Below are 19,295 nucleotides of genomic sequence, written 5' to 3' on the forward strand. Positions count from 1 at the left end.
AATTATGCCCATAAAAATGCAACAGCAGTGCTTCTGTTTATTTCTCTGATGGACTATTGCAATACAACGCTTCATTGAGAGAATATACACTATCTACACATCTGGAGGATACAGGAATGATAGCTTGTTGGGTTTTCAATGTACCGAGGAACTGGGATTGGAGAAGCCTGCTAAATACATGATGGTTTTCAGTCATAATCCTTGATGGTAACTTCCAGCCTCCTACAACATAGATACCATAAATATCTAGAATGGGTGACTGGTCATATGAACAGCATATTTTCTGTAAGAAAACCATACTGTTTAGCCTTTTATTCATGCTAAAGCACATGTTGCATTTTATGTAAAGGCAGGTCATTTAAAGGATTTTGTAAATCACCTTGTGCCCATGGACTGAAAGTCTTAACACCATCTGTATTAAGAAGTCTTGTTTGTCATCAGAGAAAATCTACAGATGTTAAACCTCATTGGTGCCTTGAATATTTGCACTCACCACCAAGGAACACATACAGGTGAGAAACCTTATCCGTGCAACAAGTGTGGGAAAATGCTCAATGCCAAGTGCTCTCTTAATATTCACCACAGTACACATACAGGTGAGAAACCTCATCTGTGCACTGAATGTGGGAAAAGCTTTACTCGAAAGGGGCATCTTAATTATCACCTGAGAACACATACAGGTGAGAAACCTTATCCATGCCCTGAATGTGGGAAAATGTTCAGTGCAAAGTTGTCTCTTAATAGACATCTGAGTACACATATAGGTGAGAAACCTCATCTGTGCACTGAATGTGGGAAAGGTTTTAGTCGAAAGGAACATCTTAAGATTCACCTGAGAACACATACAGGTGAGAAACCTTACCAGTGCACTGAATGTGGGAAAATGTTCAATGCAAAGTTGTCTCTTAATCGGCACCTGAGATCACATACAAGTGACAAACCTTATTCATGCTTTGAATGTGGGAAAAGCTTCCGCCATAAGCAAACTCTTATATCGCATAAGGTAATACATACAGATGAGAAACCTTATCAGTGTACTGAATGTGGGAAACGCTACAATTTAGAAAACAGTCTTATGAAGCACCTGAGAATACATACAGGTGTGAAACCTCACCTGTGCACTGAGTGCGGGAAAAGCTTTAGTGTAATGGGAGCTCTTAATGCTCACCTGAGAACACATACAGGTGAAAAGCCTCATATTTGCACCGCATGTGGGAAAAGCTTTAGTGTGAAGGGAGTTCTTAATATTCACCTGAGAACACATACAGGTGAGAAGCCTCATATGTGCACCGAATGTGGGAAAAGCTTCCGCCATAAGCAAAGTCTTATTTCACACAAGAAAATACATACAGGTGAGAAACCTTATCAATGTACTGAATGTGTGAAATGCTACCATTTAGAAAACAGTCTTATTAACCACCTGCAAATACATACAGGTGAGAGACCTCATCTGTGCACTGAATGTGGGAAAAGCTTTAGGGTGAAGGGAGCTCTTAACTTTCACCTGAGAACACACACAGGTGAGAAACCTCATCTGTGTTCTGAATGTGGGAAAAGCTTTAGTGTGAAGGGAGCTCTTAATATTCACCTGAGAACACATACAGGTGAGAAACCTCATTTGTGCACTGAATGTGGGAAAAGCTTCCGCCATAAGCCAACACTTATTTCTCACAAGATAACACATGCAGGTGGGAAAACTCATACATGCACTGAATGTGGGAAAAGCTTTAATGCAAAGGCATATCTTATTCATCACCTGAGAAAACATTCAGGTATAAAACCTTAAGTGAACATCTTGAGTATCCAGTGAAAATCCTGCCAATAAAAATGAAGAGAGTGAAAACATTGTGTTGAAAATACCCCTGCAGTGAAAATGTTGTCAAAACATTCAGGTGAAAAGTAGCCACAAATGCAGTGCTGCTAGGGTAAGTGTTACAGAGGGTTTAGTATGCTTCTGATTGCCTGGTTTAGGGTTAGGATAGGGGTTACAGTTAACATTTCTATTAGAATTAGGGCAAAGGTTAGGATCATGATAGTTGTGGAAGGGCTAGTGATGCTGGCGTTCTGTTAGTGGTTAGGGTAGATTAAGTGTCAGGGTTAGTGTTAGGGCAGCGTAGGGATTCTGGCAAGGCTAGGGCTAATAGAGTAATGGTGTGGGTACATTTTAAAGAAAGGGGTCGGTAGGTTGCAGAGGTCTGCTGATGTTGGCGTAGGATAATGGTTAGGATACGCTGATGGGTTAGGGTAGAGTGAACATTTGGGTAAGTGTTACAGTAGATTAGGCTACGGTTAGGTTTAGAGCAGGGGATCTGGTGATGTTGGCGTAGGATAATGGTTAGGATAAGCTGATGGGCTAGGGTAGAGTGAACATTCGGGTAAGTGTTACAGTAGATTAGGCTACGGTTAGGTTTAGAGCAGGGGATCTGGGGATGTTGGTGTAGGATAATGGTTACGATAAACTGATGGGTTAGGGTAGAGTGAACATTCGGGTAAGTGTTACAGTAGATTAGGCTACGGTTAGGTTTAGAGCAGGGGATACGGTGATGTTGGCGTAGGATAATGGTTGAGATAAGCTGATGGGCTAGGCTAGAGTGAACATTCGGGTAAGTGTTACAGTAGATTAGGCTACGGTTAGGTTTAGAGCAGGGGATCTGGGGATGTTGGCGTAGGATAATGGTTAGGATAAGCTGTTGGGTTAGGGTAGAGTGAACATTCGGGTAAGTGTTACAGTAGATTAGGCTACGGTTAGGTTTAGAGCAGGGGGTCTGGTGATGTTGGCGTAGGATAATGGTTAGGATAAGCTGATGGGCTAGGGTAGAGTAAACATTCGGGTAAGTGTTCCAGTAGATAAGGCTACGGTTAGGTTTAGAGCAGGGGATCTGGTGATGTTGGCGTAGGATAATGGTTAGGATAAACTGATCGGTTAGGGTAGAGTGAACATTCAGGTAAGTGTTACAGTAGATTAGACTACTGGTAGGTTTAGAGAAGGGGATTGGGTTAAGGCAAGGGATTTGGAATTTGGAGCGAGCTGGTGATGAAGTTGCAGTTAGGTTCACTGTTCATTTTCTATTTATTTAGTCTTTTGTATTGAGAAAAACAAAAGAAAACACACATTACCCTCTCCTCCAGATCTTCTTGTAATTTCAAAAATAGTAAACTTGTGATCCTTACAGCTTTTTCCCTACTATTGCTGTATATTGAAAACTCCTAACAGTTTTTATAGAAAAATGTATTATTTGTTGTTTCTCCAGCATGGGGTCTGGCATGGATTCACATGCTCATGAATATTCCCCGTTGTCAGGCTGGGAATCCTCGGTAAAGAAAAAATCAGTATCAGTTTCGTTTCTGATCTGTCTTTCGTAGTAGTAACCAATCACTGATCTCTGCGTCATACTGACCACAGCCAATGACTGCCCTCTACCTAAGCCCCGCCTCTGGCAGCCATCTTCAGATTTTTACCGCACGTTCAAGTGTTGGAGTCCTCGTGCTTAGCTCTCGAGCGTGTTTCGCGCTTTTTCAGGTGAACTTTCACATTTTTTCAGTTAATCGAGCCTCGGCTACCCGTTGCAGGATTTTCCTACGCCCCTCAAGGGTGAAGATTTCATCGAATCAACTTCTTGGAGGATTCCAGAAGATTCGCGGCCTTCTTCGAGTTGGCCCAGGATGCGAGTTCGTCGCCCAGACCCAAGCTGTTTCGCAGCTGCCCTGGATGCGGGCTGCAGAATGTGTTTAAGGAAGATGAACATTCGCGATGCCTCTACTGTCTTCATGGGGACAAGACTCATGTAGAGAAGGACTGCCAGTTCTGCAAGAGCTTGTCGGAGCGGACCATGAGGGACCGTCGATCCCGTCTCGCCAGCTGGTTGGAGAAGGGCTCAACGGGTGAGAAGAAGAAGAAAGGGTCCGAGCGGGCTTCTAGGTCCTGTGCGGGCGCCCCGGCGACAGGGGCCCAACACAAGGCCAAGCGCCGCAAGTCCGCTGGCTCCATGAGGGCCGAAAGGTCGGGCTCTTCGGTCGCCAGGCAGGGCGCACCTTCCCCGGCACCGTCAACCACGAGCCAGCGCTCCGGTTCGGGGAAGAGGAAGTCCGAAACCCCGGGTAAGCTTCGGGAGAAGCCCCGTCCGATCTCGGAAGAGGGGGAGCGAGGCATCGCTCCTCCCCCGAAGGAGAAGGCCCGGGACGCACCTAAGGTGGTGAAGGCCCCTACCCAGCAGGCAGCGATCGCGGCGACTCTGGCCAAGCCAGCAGAGACCCCGCCAGCGGAGACTGCCTCCGGGACTAGAGTTTCCTTGCCGCCAAGGAGGGAATCCTCTTTTCAGCCCATCGTCGTGGCCGCCATGATGGAAGAAGCGAGGGGGGGCACGGTTGCCTCCTCGAGCTCGGAGTCAGCCTCGGAGGAGGAACTGACCGAGGCCGTGAGGAACCTCGGAGTCCAATTCGAGAAGGTTCGATCCCGTAAGGAAGATCCTCAGGAGATAACCGAGGAAGACGACGATGGTGAGGAAGAGCAGCCTTCCCTTCCGGCGCGGCCGGAACCTAGGCCTCAGGATGGCTCGGCGGCCATTTTGTCTGCGATCCAGTCCTTATGCTCTGAGATAAGGACGAGGTTCCCACGGCCCAGGCCGGAAGACCCGCAGCCTGGCCCGTTGGGAAGTCCTCAGAACAAATGACGGAGGACCCAACCCTCTCCTCCGCTTGCCCCCGTAAGGCCTACAGTTCCCTCTTCATCCTCCCACGAGTCGGGAGATGACGGTGCGGTGGGCTCGACGACGGGTTCTGAGGGCGACGGCGATGACGACGGAACGGGTCTCCCGTCTCCCGTTGCACGGGCCTCGCCGCCCGACGAGATTGGCTGATTCCACGCCATGATCGCCAGGGCATCCGAATTGTTCCAGCTCTGCCCGGAGGAGCAGAAAAAGGAAGGTTTCCTCTATCAGCGCCGGGAGGCCAAGAGGAAGACTGTCATCGCGGTGCCTCTAATTGATGACATCTGGGAGGAGGGCCTGTCGGTTCTCAAAAACCCCTCCACGGCACCAGCCAAACGGGACCGGTACGAGAAGAAGTACCGGGTCCACGAAACCGCTCCCCTGTGCCTCAGGGCCCAGCCAACGCCAGACTCGGTCGTCTCGGCGGCGGCGAAGAAGAAAGCGGCGGGGTCAGGTGCCTCGACGTCGAATTCCCCGCTGGACGGCGAGGGAAAGAAGTTGGACGCCATGGAGCGACGGGTCATTTCATCGGCGGCGACGACGATCAAAGCGGCCAACGCCCAGGCGATCGTGGCCCGTTACGACAGGGAACTCTGGTTTAAGCTGGCCCCCATATTGGACTTCCTGCCGGACGACAAGAGGTCCGAGGCCCTGGAAATACTGCAAGAGGGCGAGGTGGCGTCGGACCACGCCATAACGGTGGCAACCGATATTGCCGATACCGGGTTCCGCCAGCTGGGCAACGGTGTTTGCCTACGACGACGGGGTTGGCTCCGGGCGACCGACTTCCGTCAGGACGTCCAGACCAGGGTGTTGGACATGCCGTTCGACGGCAGCAACTTGTTCGGGAAGGCGGTGGTCGAATCCCTCCAAGCCCTAAAAACGGACACGGAGACGGCCCGCGCCCTAGGATCCCTTCAGCAACGACGGCCCTTTCAGAGCTCTGGAGGCAGACAGGGTGCCTCCAAGGGATCCAGCGGTGGCTCGTCGTCCTACCACCAGGCAGCACGCTCCTCGTCTACAGGGGTCGCGGCAAGCAGGGAGCGCCTCGCCGCCATCGGCAAGGTGGCCAGGGCGGCAAGGACACCACCTCCAAGCAGGACTGACCCGGCCGTGGTCTCGGGCCCCCACCGAAGCACCCCGGTGGGAGGCTGGCTGACGAATTTCGTCGGCGTGTGGAAGTCCATCTCCACCGACCGTTGGGTGCTGGATACCCTGGCAAGAGGACACTCTATCGAATTCCTGAAGAAGTGCCCTCACGTTCCACCTGTGGCCAGGAAGGAAATTCACATCCCGCAACTGCTGTTGGAAGTACGGGCGATGCTCAGGAAAGGCGCCATCGAGCTTGTCCCGAAGAGGCTCCGGGGCTCCGGGGTGTACTCAAGGTACTTCCTCATCAGGAAGAAGACGGGCGGCTGGCGCCCCATCCTGGACCTTCGTCGTTTGAACAAATACATCAGATCACAAAAGTTCAGGATGGTCACCCTCCAGCACGTACTGGGACAGCTGGAGGAAGGCGACTTTCTATCGTCGTTGGACCTGGAGGATGCATACTTCCCCGTTCCCATCCTCAAAAGTCACCGAAAGTTCCTCAGGTTCGTCGTCCAGGGACGCCACTACCAATTCAGAGCACTGCCGTTCGGATTGAAGTCGGCCCCCAGGGTCTTTACCAAGTGCCTAGCACCAGTGGCGGCGCGGCTGCGCCTGCAGGGGATTCATGTCTACCCCTACCTGGACGACTGGCTCATCCGCTCAAGGACGAGGGAACTCGCCATCGAACACACCGCGAGGACCGTCCAGCTACTCACAGACCTGGGATTCGCCATAAACTACCCAAAGTTCCACCTGGTGCCGTCGCAGGTGGCCCTGTTTCTGGGAGCGAAGCTCGATACAGTGAGGTGCCTGGCGGCCCCGTCGGAAGAACGGACGAAGACCATTCTAGGCAAAGTGCAGCGCCTGCTAGCCACGGACGTGGCCAGGGCGAGGTCCATGAAGTCCCTCCTGGGGATGATGTCCTCCTGCATCTACTTGGTGCGCCTCTGCAGACTACGGATGCGCCCTCTTCAAGAATTTCTCGACGCCCGTTGGATGCAGGCGACGGGCACCTTCAAAGACAGGGTCCCCCTCAACGAGGTGTTCTGGCGGGCGATTCAGTGGTGGGGCGTTCGAGCGCACCTCACGGCGGGCAAGGACTTTCAGACGCCGGCGTACCAGGAGACGGTGATGATGGGCGCCTCCCTGGAAGGTTGGGGCGCCCACACCGGAGATCTCCACGCAAGAGGCCTATGGCTCCCGGAGGAGAGGCTCCTGCACATCAACGTCCTGGAACTCCGAGCCGTGTTCTGGGCTCTCAAATCGTTCCTCCTGTCGCTCAAGGGCAAGGTGGTGCGGATCTTCACGGACAACACCACGACAATGTTTTACATATGGAAGCAGGGAGGCACCAGATCCCCAGCCCTATCCAAGGAGGCACAGGATCTTTGGCACTGGGCGGTCGCCCAGGGGATGTTCCTGGTTCCCTTCCACCTGGCAGGAGAAAGCAACGCCATCGCAGACTCGCTCAGCAGGGAGCTGCGCGCATGTCACGAGTGGGAACTGCGCCAGGATCAGGTGGCTCAACTCTTCCGACGATGGGGCAAACCCCAAATCGACCTGTTCGCAACAGCGACGAACTCGAAGTGCAAGAGGTTCGCCAGCAGGTTTCCCCAGCCGAGAAGCATGGGCGATGCGTTCTCGTTCCCCTGGGACGGCCTATACCTGTATGCGTTCCCTCCGTTGCCGTTGCTGCTTCGATTCATCAACCAGCTCAAGAGGTCCCGGTGCAGGATGATCCTCATCGCACCGGCGTGGCCGAGGCAGATCTGGTTCCCGGACCTTCTGGACTTGTCAACGTCCCCTTCCATCAAGCTGTCGGCGGACGCGGACCTTCTCTCCAGAGAAGGAGGCGCCATCTTCCACCACGACCCGGCGTCGCTGAACCTGCAGGCTTGGCTCCTGCAGTGCTAGAGTTTGGAGGCTACGATATACCAGCCAATTGCAGAGAGGTTTTTGCAAAGGCCAGGGCGTCCTCGACTCTCAAATGCTACGGTCATAAGTGGAAGAGGTTCTCTATCTGGTGCCGAGCACAGAAGATCAACCCCCTACGGATTACGCCCCCTCAAGTGCTGCCGTACCTGCTATCGCTGGCAAAGGCTGGGATAGCCCATGCCTCCATTAAGATTCATCTGGCGGCGATCTCCAGATATACCAGAACCACAGGACGGACGTCCCTGTGGTTCCATCGACTGGTAAAAGAGTTTATGAAAGGACTGTTCCGGTCGTTCCCGCCAGTGAAGGCCCCGGCCCCGGCGTGGGAACTTAACGTGGTGCTGACCAGGCTCATGGGGCCCCCATTCGAGCCGATGCACTCCGCACCGATGAAGTTTGTGTCGTGGAAGACTGCATTCCTGGTGGCCATTACCTCCGCACGACGAGTGGGAGAGATCCAGGCCCTATCCTGCAAAGCACCGTAATTGACTTTCCATGCCTCAAGGGTGGTGCTTAGGACACACCCCTCCTTTATGCCCAAGGTGCCGTCGGACTTCCATCTTAACGAGCCCTTGGTGTTACCTGTTTTCTTCCCGTCTCCTTCGTCGCCGGCCGATAGGACTTTGCACTCGCTGGATGTGGCTAGAGCGCTGAAGTTCTACGTGGACCGCACAAAGAGTTTCCGGAGGACATCACAGCTGTTCGTGAACTTTGGACTTGTGAATCAAGGGAAGGTTCTCTCGAAGTCTTCTATTTCCAGATGGCTCTCCGGCTGCATCATGCACTGCCACCGGTTGGCTAACCGACCGCTGCCAGGCCGTCCGAGAGCCCATTCGACCAGAGCGATCGCTGCTACTACGGCGTTCTTATCTGGGGTGTGCCCCTGCTGGACATCTGCAGGGCTGCTACGTGGAGGTCGACGCACACCTTCACGAGATTCTACTGCGTCGATCGGGATTCCAGGGAGGAGTCCAGGGTCGGCCAAGCAGTGCTGCGCAACCTGTTCGCCTAAGGTGAACATGGTGAGGAGGTAAGAGATGCTTAATGTTGAGTTTTTTGTATTGCTTAATGTTGAGCCTTTTGCCACCCCCCGTGGTTGTGCATGTGTGTACTGCTATTTATTCTTATATTCATGAGCATGTGAATCCATGCCAGACCCCATGCTGGAGAAGGAACAAGTTACTTACCTGTAACTGTTGTTCTCCAGCATGGGTCTGGCATGGATTCACATGCGAACCCTCCCGCCTACCCCTCTGCGGCTCTTCACTTGGTCATACTGCCTCTTCACGTGCTACCAAATCTGAAGATGGCTGCCAGAGGCGGGGCTTAGGTAGAGGGCAGTCATTGGCTGTGGTCAGTATGACGCAGAGATCAGTGATTGGTTACTACTACGAAAGACAGATCAGAAACGACTGATACTGATTTTTTCTTTACCGAGGATTCCCAGCCTGACGACAGGGAATATTCATGAGCATGTGAATCCATGCCAGACCCATGCTGGAGAACAACAGTTACAGGTAAGTAACTTGTTCCTTATCCAACACAAAAAGAACACAATACATTCATTCATTCACATTCTGTGCAAAAAAGGGGGATTATTTATATCACTATCATGGATTTTCATAAACCGCTCTCATTTTGTAGTGCTTTTCTATAACATCTCATCTTTCAACTTCCCTGGAGATCAGTTATTCCATCATATCACTATGTTTTTTAATAGAATTTAAAACATTTATTGGATAAAAGACAATGTCGAAACTCATGCGTTTCGGCCCTTCACGGCAAAATCTGCTCATCCACCATGGTTTATTAGATAGATAAATAGGCCTTCGTCAGGACAACAGTTGATTCTATAAACATCATGAACAAGGGAAGTTAAAAGATGTGATGTTTTAGAAAAGGACTACAAAATGAGTGGGTTTTAAAAATCCACAATATTCATATTAATAATCACAAAATTATTCCAAGTCAAGTTTTGAAATATCATACTCCTGGTCGAAACTTGCAATAGGAAGCACCAACAAATGTTTCTGTACTGCATGAATAAGCACTTTTTTGCACACAATTGTATAAATGAAAGTATTGTGTTTTTTTATAATCAATAAATCAGAAGAAATGTATATGTGTTGGATAAACAACAAATATTAAATTTACATATATTGTTCTATAAAAAATGTTTGGGGTTTTCAATATACAGCAATAGTAGGTAAAAAGCTGTAAGGTTCACAAGTTTAATATTTTTAAAATTACAAGAACAGGAGGAGAGGGTAATGTGTGTTTTCTGTTGTTTTTCTGGTATTAAGAAACCCTGTTTCAACACACACATGCCCTGTAACAAAAAAATGAAGGGTCTAACCTGTTATTAAACAGGCGTTTTGTATTGAGTCACAAGCAAATAAAATGCTTTAGTGCGCAGAAGGGATCAGGGGAAAATGATGGTTGTAATGTTTAGACATTGAGCTAGGGTGTTTGTGGAGGTTGTATTAGAGGTTTGGGTTTTTGTTAGGATTACAGACTTGTACATTTGTGTAATAGTTTTTTGGCAACATTTTTCCACTTTGCATTGCTTGTATTGAAGGACTACACTTTTTGAAAATTACTTTTTGCTGACCTTTTTCTGGGGACATTTTCATTTAGAACCACATCTTGTTATCACCAGAGAACACCATCAGGTGAGCAAACCCATCTGCACTCACCATGTTTAAAAACATCTGGGAGGAGAGAGGCTATTTAAAAAAAAAAAAAAAGAAAATGAGACTGAGATTCATGGCTATTGACCAAAACTGTGAAGGCCAGATCTCCTCAGCTGTATCTCGCTGCTGTTTTTGACCATCTGACCCTTCTACATAGACTAATAGGTGGCATCAGGGGCACCCCCCGCCACCCCACCTCAAGGTAACACTTCTTCCTGACTGATGAACATGCAATCAAAACGCTCCTTTAGTTTCAAAGCTCCTGCCTGCAGGATGTGGCATGCCTCAGGGCTGTCCCTTGCCACCCACCTATCCTTTGAAATAACCTATTCTACCAGTGGCTTCAGGTTTTACTCGTATGCCAATAACTCACAGACTCTATTCCCCTTATTTGGCAGCACAGCATTTGTGTGGCTGAGTGTTTTCTGCTGTTAGCCATTAACACGAGGAAGGAGCCAGAATGTCTCAGGAACTTTGGCAAAACGTAATATGGGATTTATCATCCTGTTCCCACCTCCAAGCGGTGCCCAACCGGCCTATCTGGATGTCACCATGGACTGTGTGCTCTCACTTACACATCTCTGAACAATGGTACTGCGTAAAATCCTGCTTTTCTTATGCCCTCCTACTCTGCCATCAGTGGTCACAAACCGTACATGCTCCATGCTTTGCTAGTCTGATGCACTCTGTATCTCGGCTTACCTCACCTAATTTCTTTAAGTGGTATCCGACGTTGGAGCCCTCCTTTCAAGCAATAAGAGATTGTAGCAGGTTACTTGTTCATCGGCTGCCTGTGATCTCTGATTGTTACACTAAGGTACTTTTCCCCTCCCTGTGCCCTTTCCTCTAGCTCCTCCCTCCATATGGGGGTTCCCCACCTCACAATGCATATTTATATCTAGCAGTGCAGCTCTTTGTATCTGAAATGCCCTCCCTCTGAGACAGCTCATTAACACAGACAATCTGGCCTCCAGTCGTCTGCTCTTATTTGCCATACTTTTGTTTTGCCAATGTTTTCATTGCCACCTGCTGTTGGAACCAAGAAACCTTGGGTTAAAAAAGAACTCTTGAAAACAGATTAAAGAAGGTAACTTGTAATCGCATCTCTACATATACGTGGTGTTTTGGCCACTTGTACTCCATAAAAACAGGCAGATTGAAGTAACCATGATCCCTCTCAAAAAGTTGCAAACAGACACGAGGATAGCACAGATAGCACAGGGGCAACGTGCTGGTCTGGGAAGCAATGTTTACCTCGGGGGTAAACCATGCACTGGGAATGTCCATTTATGCCGCAGATGTACAACACTGCTCTCAATTTCCCAGGAGAGTCTGCCTTGCGTGGGGTCCATTTTCACTGGACTCTGCAGTATTTTTTGCTTTTCAGAAACAGTTCTTCTGCTCTAGTCTCCTTTCACCAGGATCCTGAACACTGTAACACTATTGCCTCCTGTTATTGAGGCACTTGCGATTAGCAGCTGGTGCCCCGGCCGTGGATCCGCTCAGTGGGGTACACCTTACAGAAGGGGTGCAATGACCTATTTTAGAGAACGTGGTAGGCGTGATTAACATGCTGAACATACGAAAGGATTTCCATGGTCTTGAAAACATTACCATTTTGTGAATATAGTAGGAAAGTAAGTTGAATAGAAGCATTCAGTGTGCTCTGATGAAATATCACCCCTGCACATTTGGAAATCAAGTAGTGTACCTTCTGGACAGTATAGGATGTAGGTGTCATAGCGGGTTCTGTACCAATTCAGAAGAGCAATAGTGGAAAACATCTGTGAATCTGCTCATAGTTAAGCTGACTCATTTCTGATTTAGACATTACCTGGCAGAGTTCTTACGCTGAATTAAATGAATGAAATGCTATGAAAATAATATTGGAATTCAGCCACTTTCTGTCACTGTGTACGAATATTAAAAACATACTTTCTTACAGTGCCTCCATTTGTATGTTTTTATCGGTTTCTTCGGTCTTTGCTCAGGGGCAAACCACTTCCTAGAACAGGAGCCACCATTTCTTTTAATTGGTTAGGTCTCATCTCTGAGTTAGGCTCCTGATCTCGGTTTTATGTTGGAATGGGTGCTATTGTAAACTTTGTATCTACTTGTTTGACATTTTTATTTACTTCCATTGAGTAAGCACTCTAGTTGTTTATTTTTTTTTCATTTGTTGTCAGCCACCCCACCCACATTCCCCTGATGGCACTTTCCTTTCTTGTGTCTTACCTGGGGCGTACCATTTCTAATAATCAGGGGATTTCCTTATGCTGGCCTCTACATAATGAACTGTTTTTCCTTTAAGTTTTTTAAATTTGACTTTGTAATCCAAATAAATGTACGTGGCCTGTTCTTGCCTACAGTTTTTAAATCAAACATTTGTCTAACAACATTTTTCACTAAAATAAATAACATGTCTAGACAATGTTCCTCTAGTTTGTAGTCCCTTTAGTTTTTCTTTGAAGCCACACAACACTGATGACAAAGGTTAGAGTACATTTGCAACACATTATTTTGTGTGTTGAAAATTCAGACAAGCTATAGATTTTGACCAGCATTATTGCCATTATTAGGTGGCAAAAGAAATGTCAAACACCCTCCGGTGAAAGAAAATGCTAGAGGGCTGCAGCTGAGACAGGGGTGGAGTGAGGTTGACCATTCATGGTATGATGAGTCATTCATAACGCGCCTGTACACAAGTGTTTCTAGGTGCGACAAGACAAGAAAGAGTAGACTGAGGGAGGACAAAACAAACGATCTTACTAGGCCTGGTGTCATTCAGATCGTGCAAGGGGGAAGGACGATGCGACGTGCCATGGGGGTAGTTGAGTGCAGTGGCAAGATGCGGTAAGTGCTGCCAGGGTGGTGGCTCAAGTAAGTGCCGGGAGGCAGGGGACTGTAGGCTTGCAGATACAGTCCCTAAGTGGGTGGGAGGCCCAGAGGCAGTGCAAGGGGCTACCGGTCACAGGTCGTACAGGAGGCTGGTGCCCGTTGGGTTCAGTGGGTGGCCAGGTAACCAGTAAGCACAGCAGACAGGAGCATCAGCAGGGGCGAGAGAGAAAACAGAAGCGAAAAGGAAGGTCTTCAGTTGCTTTTGGAACCCTAGGTGGTCCTGCTCAAGGTTGAGAGAGGCAGGGGGGCTATTACAGAGAGAGGCCCCAGCCGAGGACAGAGATCTACCCCCACTCTCTGCCTGGAGAAGAGTCTGACCCCCAGAGAGTTGGAGGTGGATGAGTGAAAGGCTCAAGAAGGAAGATGCTTAGGAAGAGAGAGTTGTATGTAGTATGGTCCTCAGCCCCAGGAATCCTTGTGGGCGGTGCAGGGGGTCTTGAAATTGATCCTTGCAGCCACGAGTAGCCAGTGGAGAGATTTCAGGGCTGGAGAGATACGATCCCTAGTCTTGAGGCCAAGCACAAGTCTCGCAGTACTGTTCTGGATTAGTTGCAAAGGACGAAGAGTAGCGGCAGGCAGATTTAGAAAGAGGTGGTTGCAGTGTAGTCCAGCCTAGAGAGAACCCGGGCTCTGGAGACAGTGAGCTTCTGGGGGAAAGTGAGAATAGGAAGAACACCTCTGAGGAGGTGCAGCTGGTAGTATGACTTCTTAGAGATGTAGGAAATGTGAGGAGAGAAGGAGAGGGTGGAGTTGAAGATAACACCAAGGTTGTTTGTCTCACAGGAAGGTGCGGGTGGAGGGCCCAGGGTGGGTGGCAGAGTGCAAGAGGGAAAGTGGGAGCATGGGTCCCAATGAGAGGGATCTCAGTGTTACTGGCATTAAGGCAGAGATCGTTGGAGGCACACCATTCCTGAATCTCGGATAGACAGTCAGGAATGAGCGAAAGATCAGAGGAGGCTTAGGGGAGCCTGAAGGAGAGCTGAGTCATCCTCATAACACTGAAAGTTAGAACAGAAGGAAGAGATGCTGTGGGCTAGAGGAGCCAAGGGTGATAGGTTAGAACCCTGGGGAACACCACAAGTAAAGAGAATGGTGGAAGAGAGAAAGGACCCAAGTTGGACCTAGGAGGGTTGATCAAAGGGAAATGAGGTCAACCATGCTAGGGCCTGACCCGTGATGCTCAGGTTGTCACAAAGACAATTGATCAGGATGGCATGGTTGACGGTATAGAAAGCAGAGGATAGATCAAGGAGAATGAGGACTGAAGGAAGGTTAGAGCTGAGTTTAGAGAACAGGTCTTGACTGGTGTTCAAGAGAGCAGTTTCCGTGCTTCTGGCTGCTCTAAAGCCAGAGTGGTGGTCATGGAGACAACCAACAGATTCAGTATGGAGAGTAAACTGGGAGATGGCCAGATGTTCCAGGAGTTTGCCCAGGAAAGGAGTGACAGAGATCTGGCGGTAGTTTGCCAGAGAGGAAGGATCGCAGTGGGCTTCATTATCATGGGGTGCACAATGGAGTGCTTTAGGGGTGAAGGGAAGGTTCCAGTGGCAAAAGAGTGATTGCAGAAATCAGCCATGGCTGGAGCGAGGGTGTCGATGTGGTTCTTGATGCTTCCGGGGGAGCAGGGGAGCACCTGCTTTGATGAGACTTTCATAGATCGGACTTGTCTAGAAACATCGTCGGGAGTGAACACGGGGAAGTAGGGGAAAGGAGGAGGAGAGATGGCCGGAGGGGGGCTGGAAGTGGTAGAGGGAGAAGAAGAGAAGAGAGTGGACAGGATGTCCTGAGTTTTAAGTGGTGAAGTGAGAAGCCAGTGCTGTGCAGAGGGCCTGGGAACGAACAGGAGAGGTGGCATCTATAGCAGGATAGGTCAGCTCCTTGCAGAGGATGGTGTGGCTACCTTCCTTTGCTGCCATTCCCCAGGCATCCTAAAAAAATGAACACTTTGTCTGAGGAATGACAGTAAGAAAAAACAAACATTGGCAATGCCAATAGTTTGGGCTTTTGAGTTGGCATGGGAAAGGCACTTGCCAGGCACTGCCGTAGTGATATCAACTGGCCATTGATGGTAGCAAGTGCAAAATTGTGTGGGCCATCTAAACACAGTGTCTGGCAAATCCCTACTACTTATACACAAGCCACAACTGGTTTTATTTACATTTTTATTGACATTTCTTAAACAAACTGTGGCAAAACCAAAACACTGACCCCCACTAACCCCTCCAAGTCATGGTGATTCCCTCTGGAGATCTCTCCGCTAATTGATCAAACACCTTGCTCATCCCTCGTCGCCTTCTCTTTCAACTTGTTTTATGTTCTAGTATTTCACCATCCAATTCTCATTGGCCCCCTTCTTCCGTCTATCCGTCTATCCCCATCCCCTCACTCGACTCTGTCCAGGGTCCCCCCATAAACCAAGCCCAAAAGCTTCATGCTCCGCGGACACCAGGCTGCTTTGGAGTCTCTTTTGCGAAATTGAAGAACCAAATCCCATTCCAAGAGAAATTTCTGAGGTTCTCCCCTTAGCGAGTATGTCACTTACTCTAGCGCCAACAGGAACCAGACCTTTCCTATCCAGTCATGCTCCGCGGGTGCTTCCTTTGTCTTCCACCTGTGGGCCACTAGCAGTGCCCCTGCCATCACTAGGATCAGATATATCTTCTTTTGGGCTCTCATGTGCAAATTGTCCAAAGTACCATCCAGCCCCATGATGAACAGCCCTTTGTCCATCCCAATGTCTGCACCCATCATGTTTTGAATTGCTTCTCAGACAATTTCCCAAAAAGGCACTACCTTTGGGCATTGCCACCAAATATGACCCCGGGAACCTTCCCTGCCACATCCCTTCCAGCACAGGGATGTCGTTCACCGATAGATTTTTGCTATCTTACAGGGGATGAGATGCCACTGATGCATCATCTTTACCCAGATTTCATGAATCTGTAGAGAGTTTGTTAGTCTGGGGATGTTCGCCCACAGGGATTGCCATTGCTCTAGAGCGATTGGTTGCTTGGTCTCCTTTTCCCAGTTGGACTTGAACTTCCACTCTCCGGCTCCCTCCCCCTACTTGAGCAACCTGTACAGGTCTCCCACGAGATGGCTGTCTCCTGCGCTACTTGAAACATATTTCTCGAATTGGGTCAATTCCCTGGTAGCTGCCTCCTTTATAGTGGGATGTAGGGCCCAATGTCTGAATTGTATATACCGAAATCGCTCCCCCTCTCCCACTCCAATATCGCTCTTGCATTGAGGGAAGGATTTAATGTGCTCCCCTTCATATAGGTCCTTTAGGAGCCTGCAGCCCCCCTCCTGCCACGCATCAAAGCCTGAGTTAGCTCCCAGCCCAAGGGCGAACTGAGGGTTAGCGAAGATGGGCGTGAGAGGTCAAGGAAAGCTGGTAGTCTTTGATCTGCGCACCACCTTGTCCCATGAACGACCAACCAGCGTCTCTATTGTGCTGCAGTACATCTTCCTGGGCCTGTCCTCCCGGGGAAGCCACAGCACCCTGTCCACGCCCCATACCCACCACCTCCCTGTCCATTTCCCACCACACCTTCCCTGGTCGTCTTTCACCCAGTCCCGTAGCACCATAATCTGAGCAGCCCGATAATAGTTTACCATGTCCGGTTCCCCCATTGCCCCTCTATGTCTGGGCTGCTGCATCACCTTCTGGGATATTACAGGTTTCCTATTGTCCCAGATGTAGGCCTGAGTGAGGTTACTTAACTTCCTGAAGAAGGGAGCCGGGACCTTGGCCTGTAGTGCCACAAACAGATACAATAGCTTTGGGAGGATAACCATTTTATGCCCATCCAGGAAACAGCCAGTGGATACCAACCCTGGAGCAACCCCTTGATTCTTCCCAGGAGCGGGGGGTATTTCGCCTCATACAATTGTTCAATGGATCCCGTAATATAGGTCACCAAGTACTTTTGAGCAACTCTTGAACTCTCTTTCCCTCCCTGGGGACATTTGCAGGCACAGCACCTCCGATTTACTTTTATTAATCCTTAGCCCTGCAACTGTTCTATCCTTTCCCTCATTCCACAGCTGCCTTGCCAGTAACCTATCTGCACTTTTGGCCTTGACATAGTACTTCTGCTTAAGGTGCATCAGTGCCCGCTCCGCCTTAGTCGAGATTATCGTATCTATTTGGCCCTTGATCGCCCTCTATTTCCTTCTAGTCTCCTCAGAGGGTCTGCTGGCTAGCTCCTGCATTACTGACTTCAATTTGGCCTCCAGTTCCTCCTCTAGCCTCCTAACCTCCTTGTCCCTCCTTGCCTTTATCCCAATTATCGTCCCCCTAATGGTAGCCTTAAAGGCATCCCAAACTATACCTGGGTCCATGCCTTCCGTGTCATTCCTCTGAAAGTATTGGGTGATCTCCTCGTGTAGCTCCCCTTGCAGAATCTCATCCTTAAATATAAGCGACGGGTATTTCCATTTCCATAGCCCCGCCACCTGTGATGGCGATGTGAGTATCACCACAATCGGGGCTTGGTAGGAGATCGTAATCGTGCCCACCTCAATCTCTCTGAGTCTTCCTACCAGGGGGCGTGACAGCCAAACATAATCAATTCTGGGGCCGACCAATGTACATGGGAATAGAAGGTGTACACCCTGGCCTCTCCCCTCTTCTCTCTTGAGGCGTCTGCAAGCAAAAGGTTATCTATTTTGCCCTGCAACTCTCCCAATGGTTTAGTCTGGGTTTGAAAGTTTCTCACACTCCTGTCCCTCGCTGGGTCCCAGGCTAAATTAAAGTCTCCCGTAAGGATTATGTTACCCTTAGTGACCCCTTCTAATTTATGCAGCATTGTTTGTATGACATGATCTTGCCCTGTGTTTGGAGAGGAGATGGTTGCCAATGTTAATAACTCTCTTCCCCTTTGAAGATTCAGTACCAGGGATCTACCTGCTGTGTCACGGGAGATACCCGTGACGGTCAAGTCTAAGACGTTTTTCAGGGCTATAAGGACCCCACCCTTTTTCCCTTGATCATTTGATTGGTGAAGATGACTGAACCCTTTTAGCCTCAGTCTCTGCTTATCTTTCCCTTGTATGTGCGTCTCCTGGAAGGCTATGACGTCAGGTTTTTCTTTCGCCAGCATCAACTCTACCTTTTTCCTCTTTACCAGCGAGTTTAGTCCCTTAATATTAAAAGACAATATTTTCAGCGATCTATCCATTGTCGGAGGGAACCGATGTATCCCTTCGGCCAGAGCCCACCTCGGGACAACGGGCCTCATTACGAGTTTGGAGGTAGCCATGGTTCTATTAGCGCCATGGCTGCCTCAAAAACCGTGTCCGGGTAGTCGGTATGGGGACTTACCAGGTCATTCCAACCTTGGAGGACCCGGTAAGTCCCCATTCTGAAAACCATTGCCCATTCCCATTCGAGCCCCCACAGGGCTCAATGGGAATGGGGAAGCAGCTAATAACGGGCCCGCAAATAGCCGGCCTTAGTGGGACCCGCTAAGGGACCTCAGAATGCGGCGGCAGGGGGTTAATGGCACGGGCATCCTTACCGGTGCCGTTAACCCCCTACCGCCGTACTCGTAATGAGGCCCAATGCCTCCAACCCACCAGACCTGGGAGTCCCCCTCCTCCTCCCCTCACCGGGTAGGCACTGCCAGTCTCTAGCCCCCCCGAACCTCATCCTCGGGGGCAGTACTATTTTCCAACCCCGGTGACCCCAATGGCGGGTCTGCCCTGACCCCTTTGGTCATCCAAACCGAACCTCCCCACCCGAGCCAATATTGCATATGCTACACACCCCTCCCCAGGTACTCCGATACCGTCCCTTAGTTGCGGCCAAGACTCCTAATGGGTGACGTGCCCGGGGCCTCCAATTCCGAGCTTGAGATTTACGCCGAGGGGACGGGCCCGCTGGGCCCCTTCTTCTCCTTGCTTTTCTTCTTATTGCCTGCGTCGCCCACTCCCAATCCCTCCTTCTGGGACTGGGTTTCCTTCT

At 49.7% G+C, this 19,295-nt stretch overlaps 1 protein-coding gene across 1 annotated transcript in view; it reads left to right on the top strand.

Annotated features, from left to right (window-relative positions):
* Positions 1 to 1,843, top strand: part of LOC138468414 (zinc finger protein 850-like) — a 198,654-nt gene extending 196,811 nt beyond the window's left edge. Inside the window, exon 4 of the mRNA XM_069608965.1 lies at positions 597 to 1,843. Within this exon, the coding sequence (XP_069465066.1) occupies positions 597 to 1,786 (1,190 nt within the window). The 3' untranslated portion in view covers positions 1,787 to 1,843. The remainder of the gene's footprint in view (positions 1 to 596) is intronic.
* The last annotated feature ends 17,452 nt before the right edge of the window (positions 1,844 to 19,295 follow it).

The sequence above is a fragment of the Ambystoma mexicanum genome, chromosome 4q (assembly GCF_040938575.1).
Source record: "Ambystoma mexicanum isolate Mex_15411 chromosome 4q, UKY_AmexF1_1, whole genome shotgun sequence".
NCBI lineage: Eukaryota > Metazoa > Chordata > Amphibia > Caudata > Ambystomatidae > Ambystoma > Ambystoma mexicanum.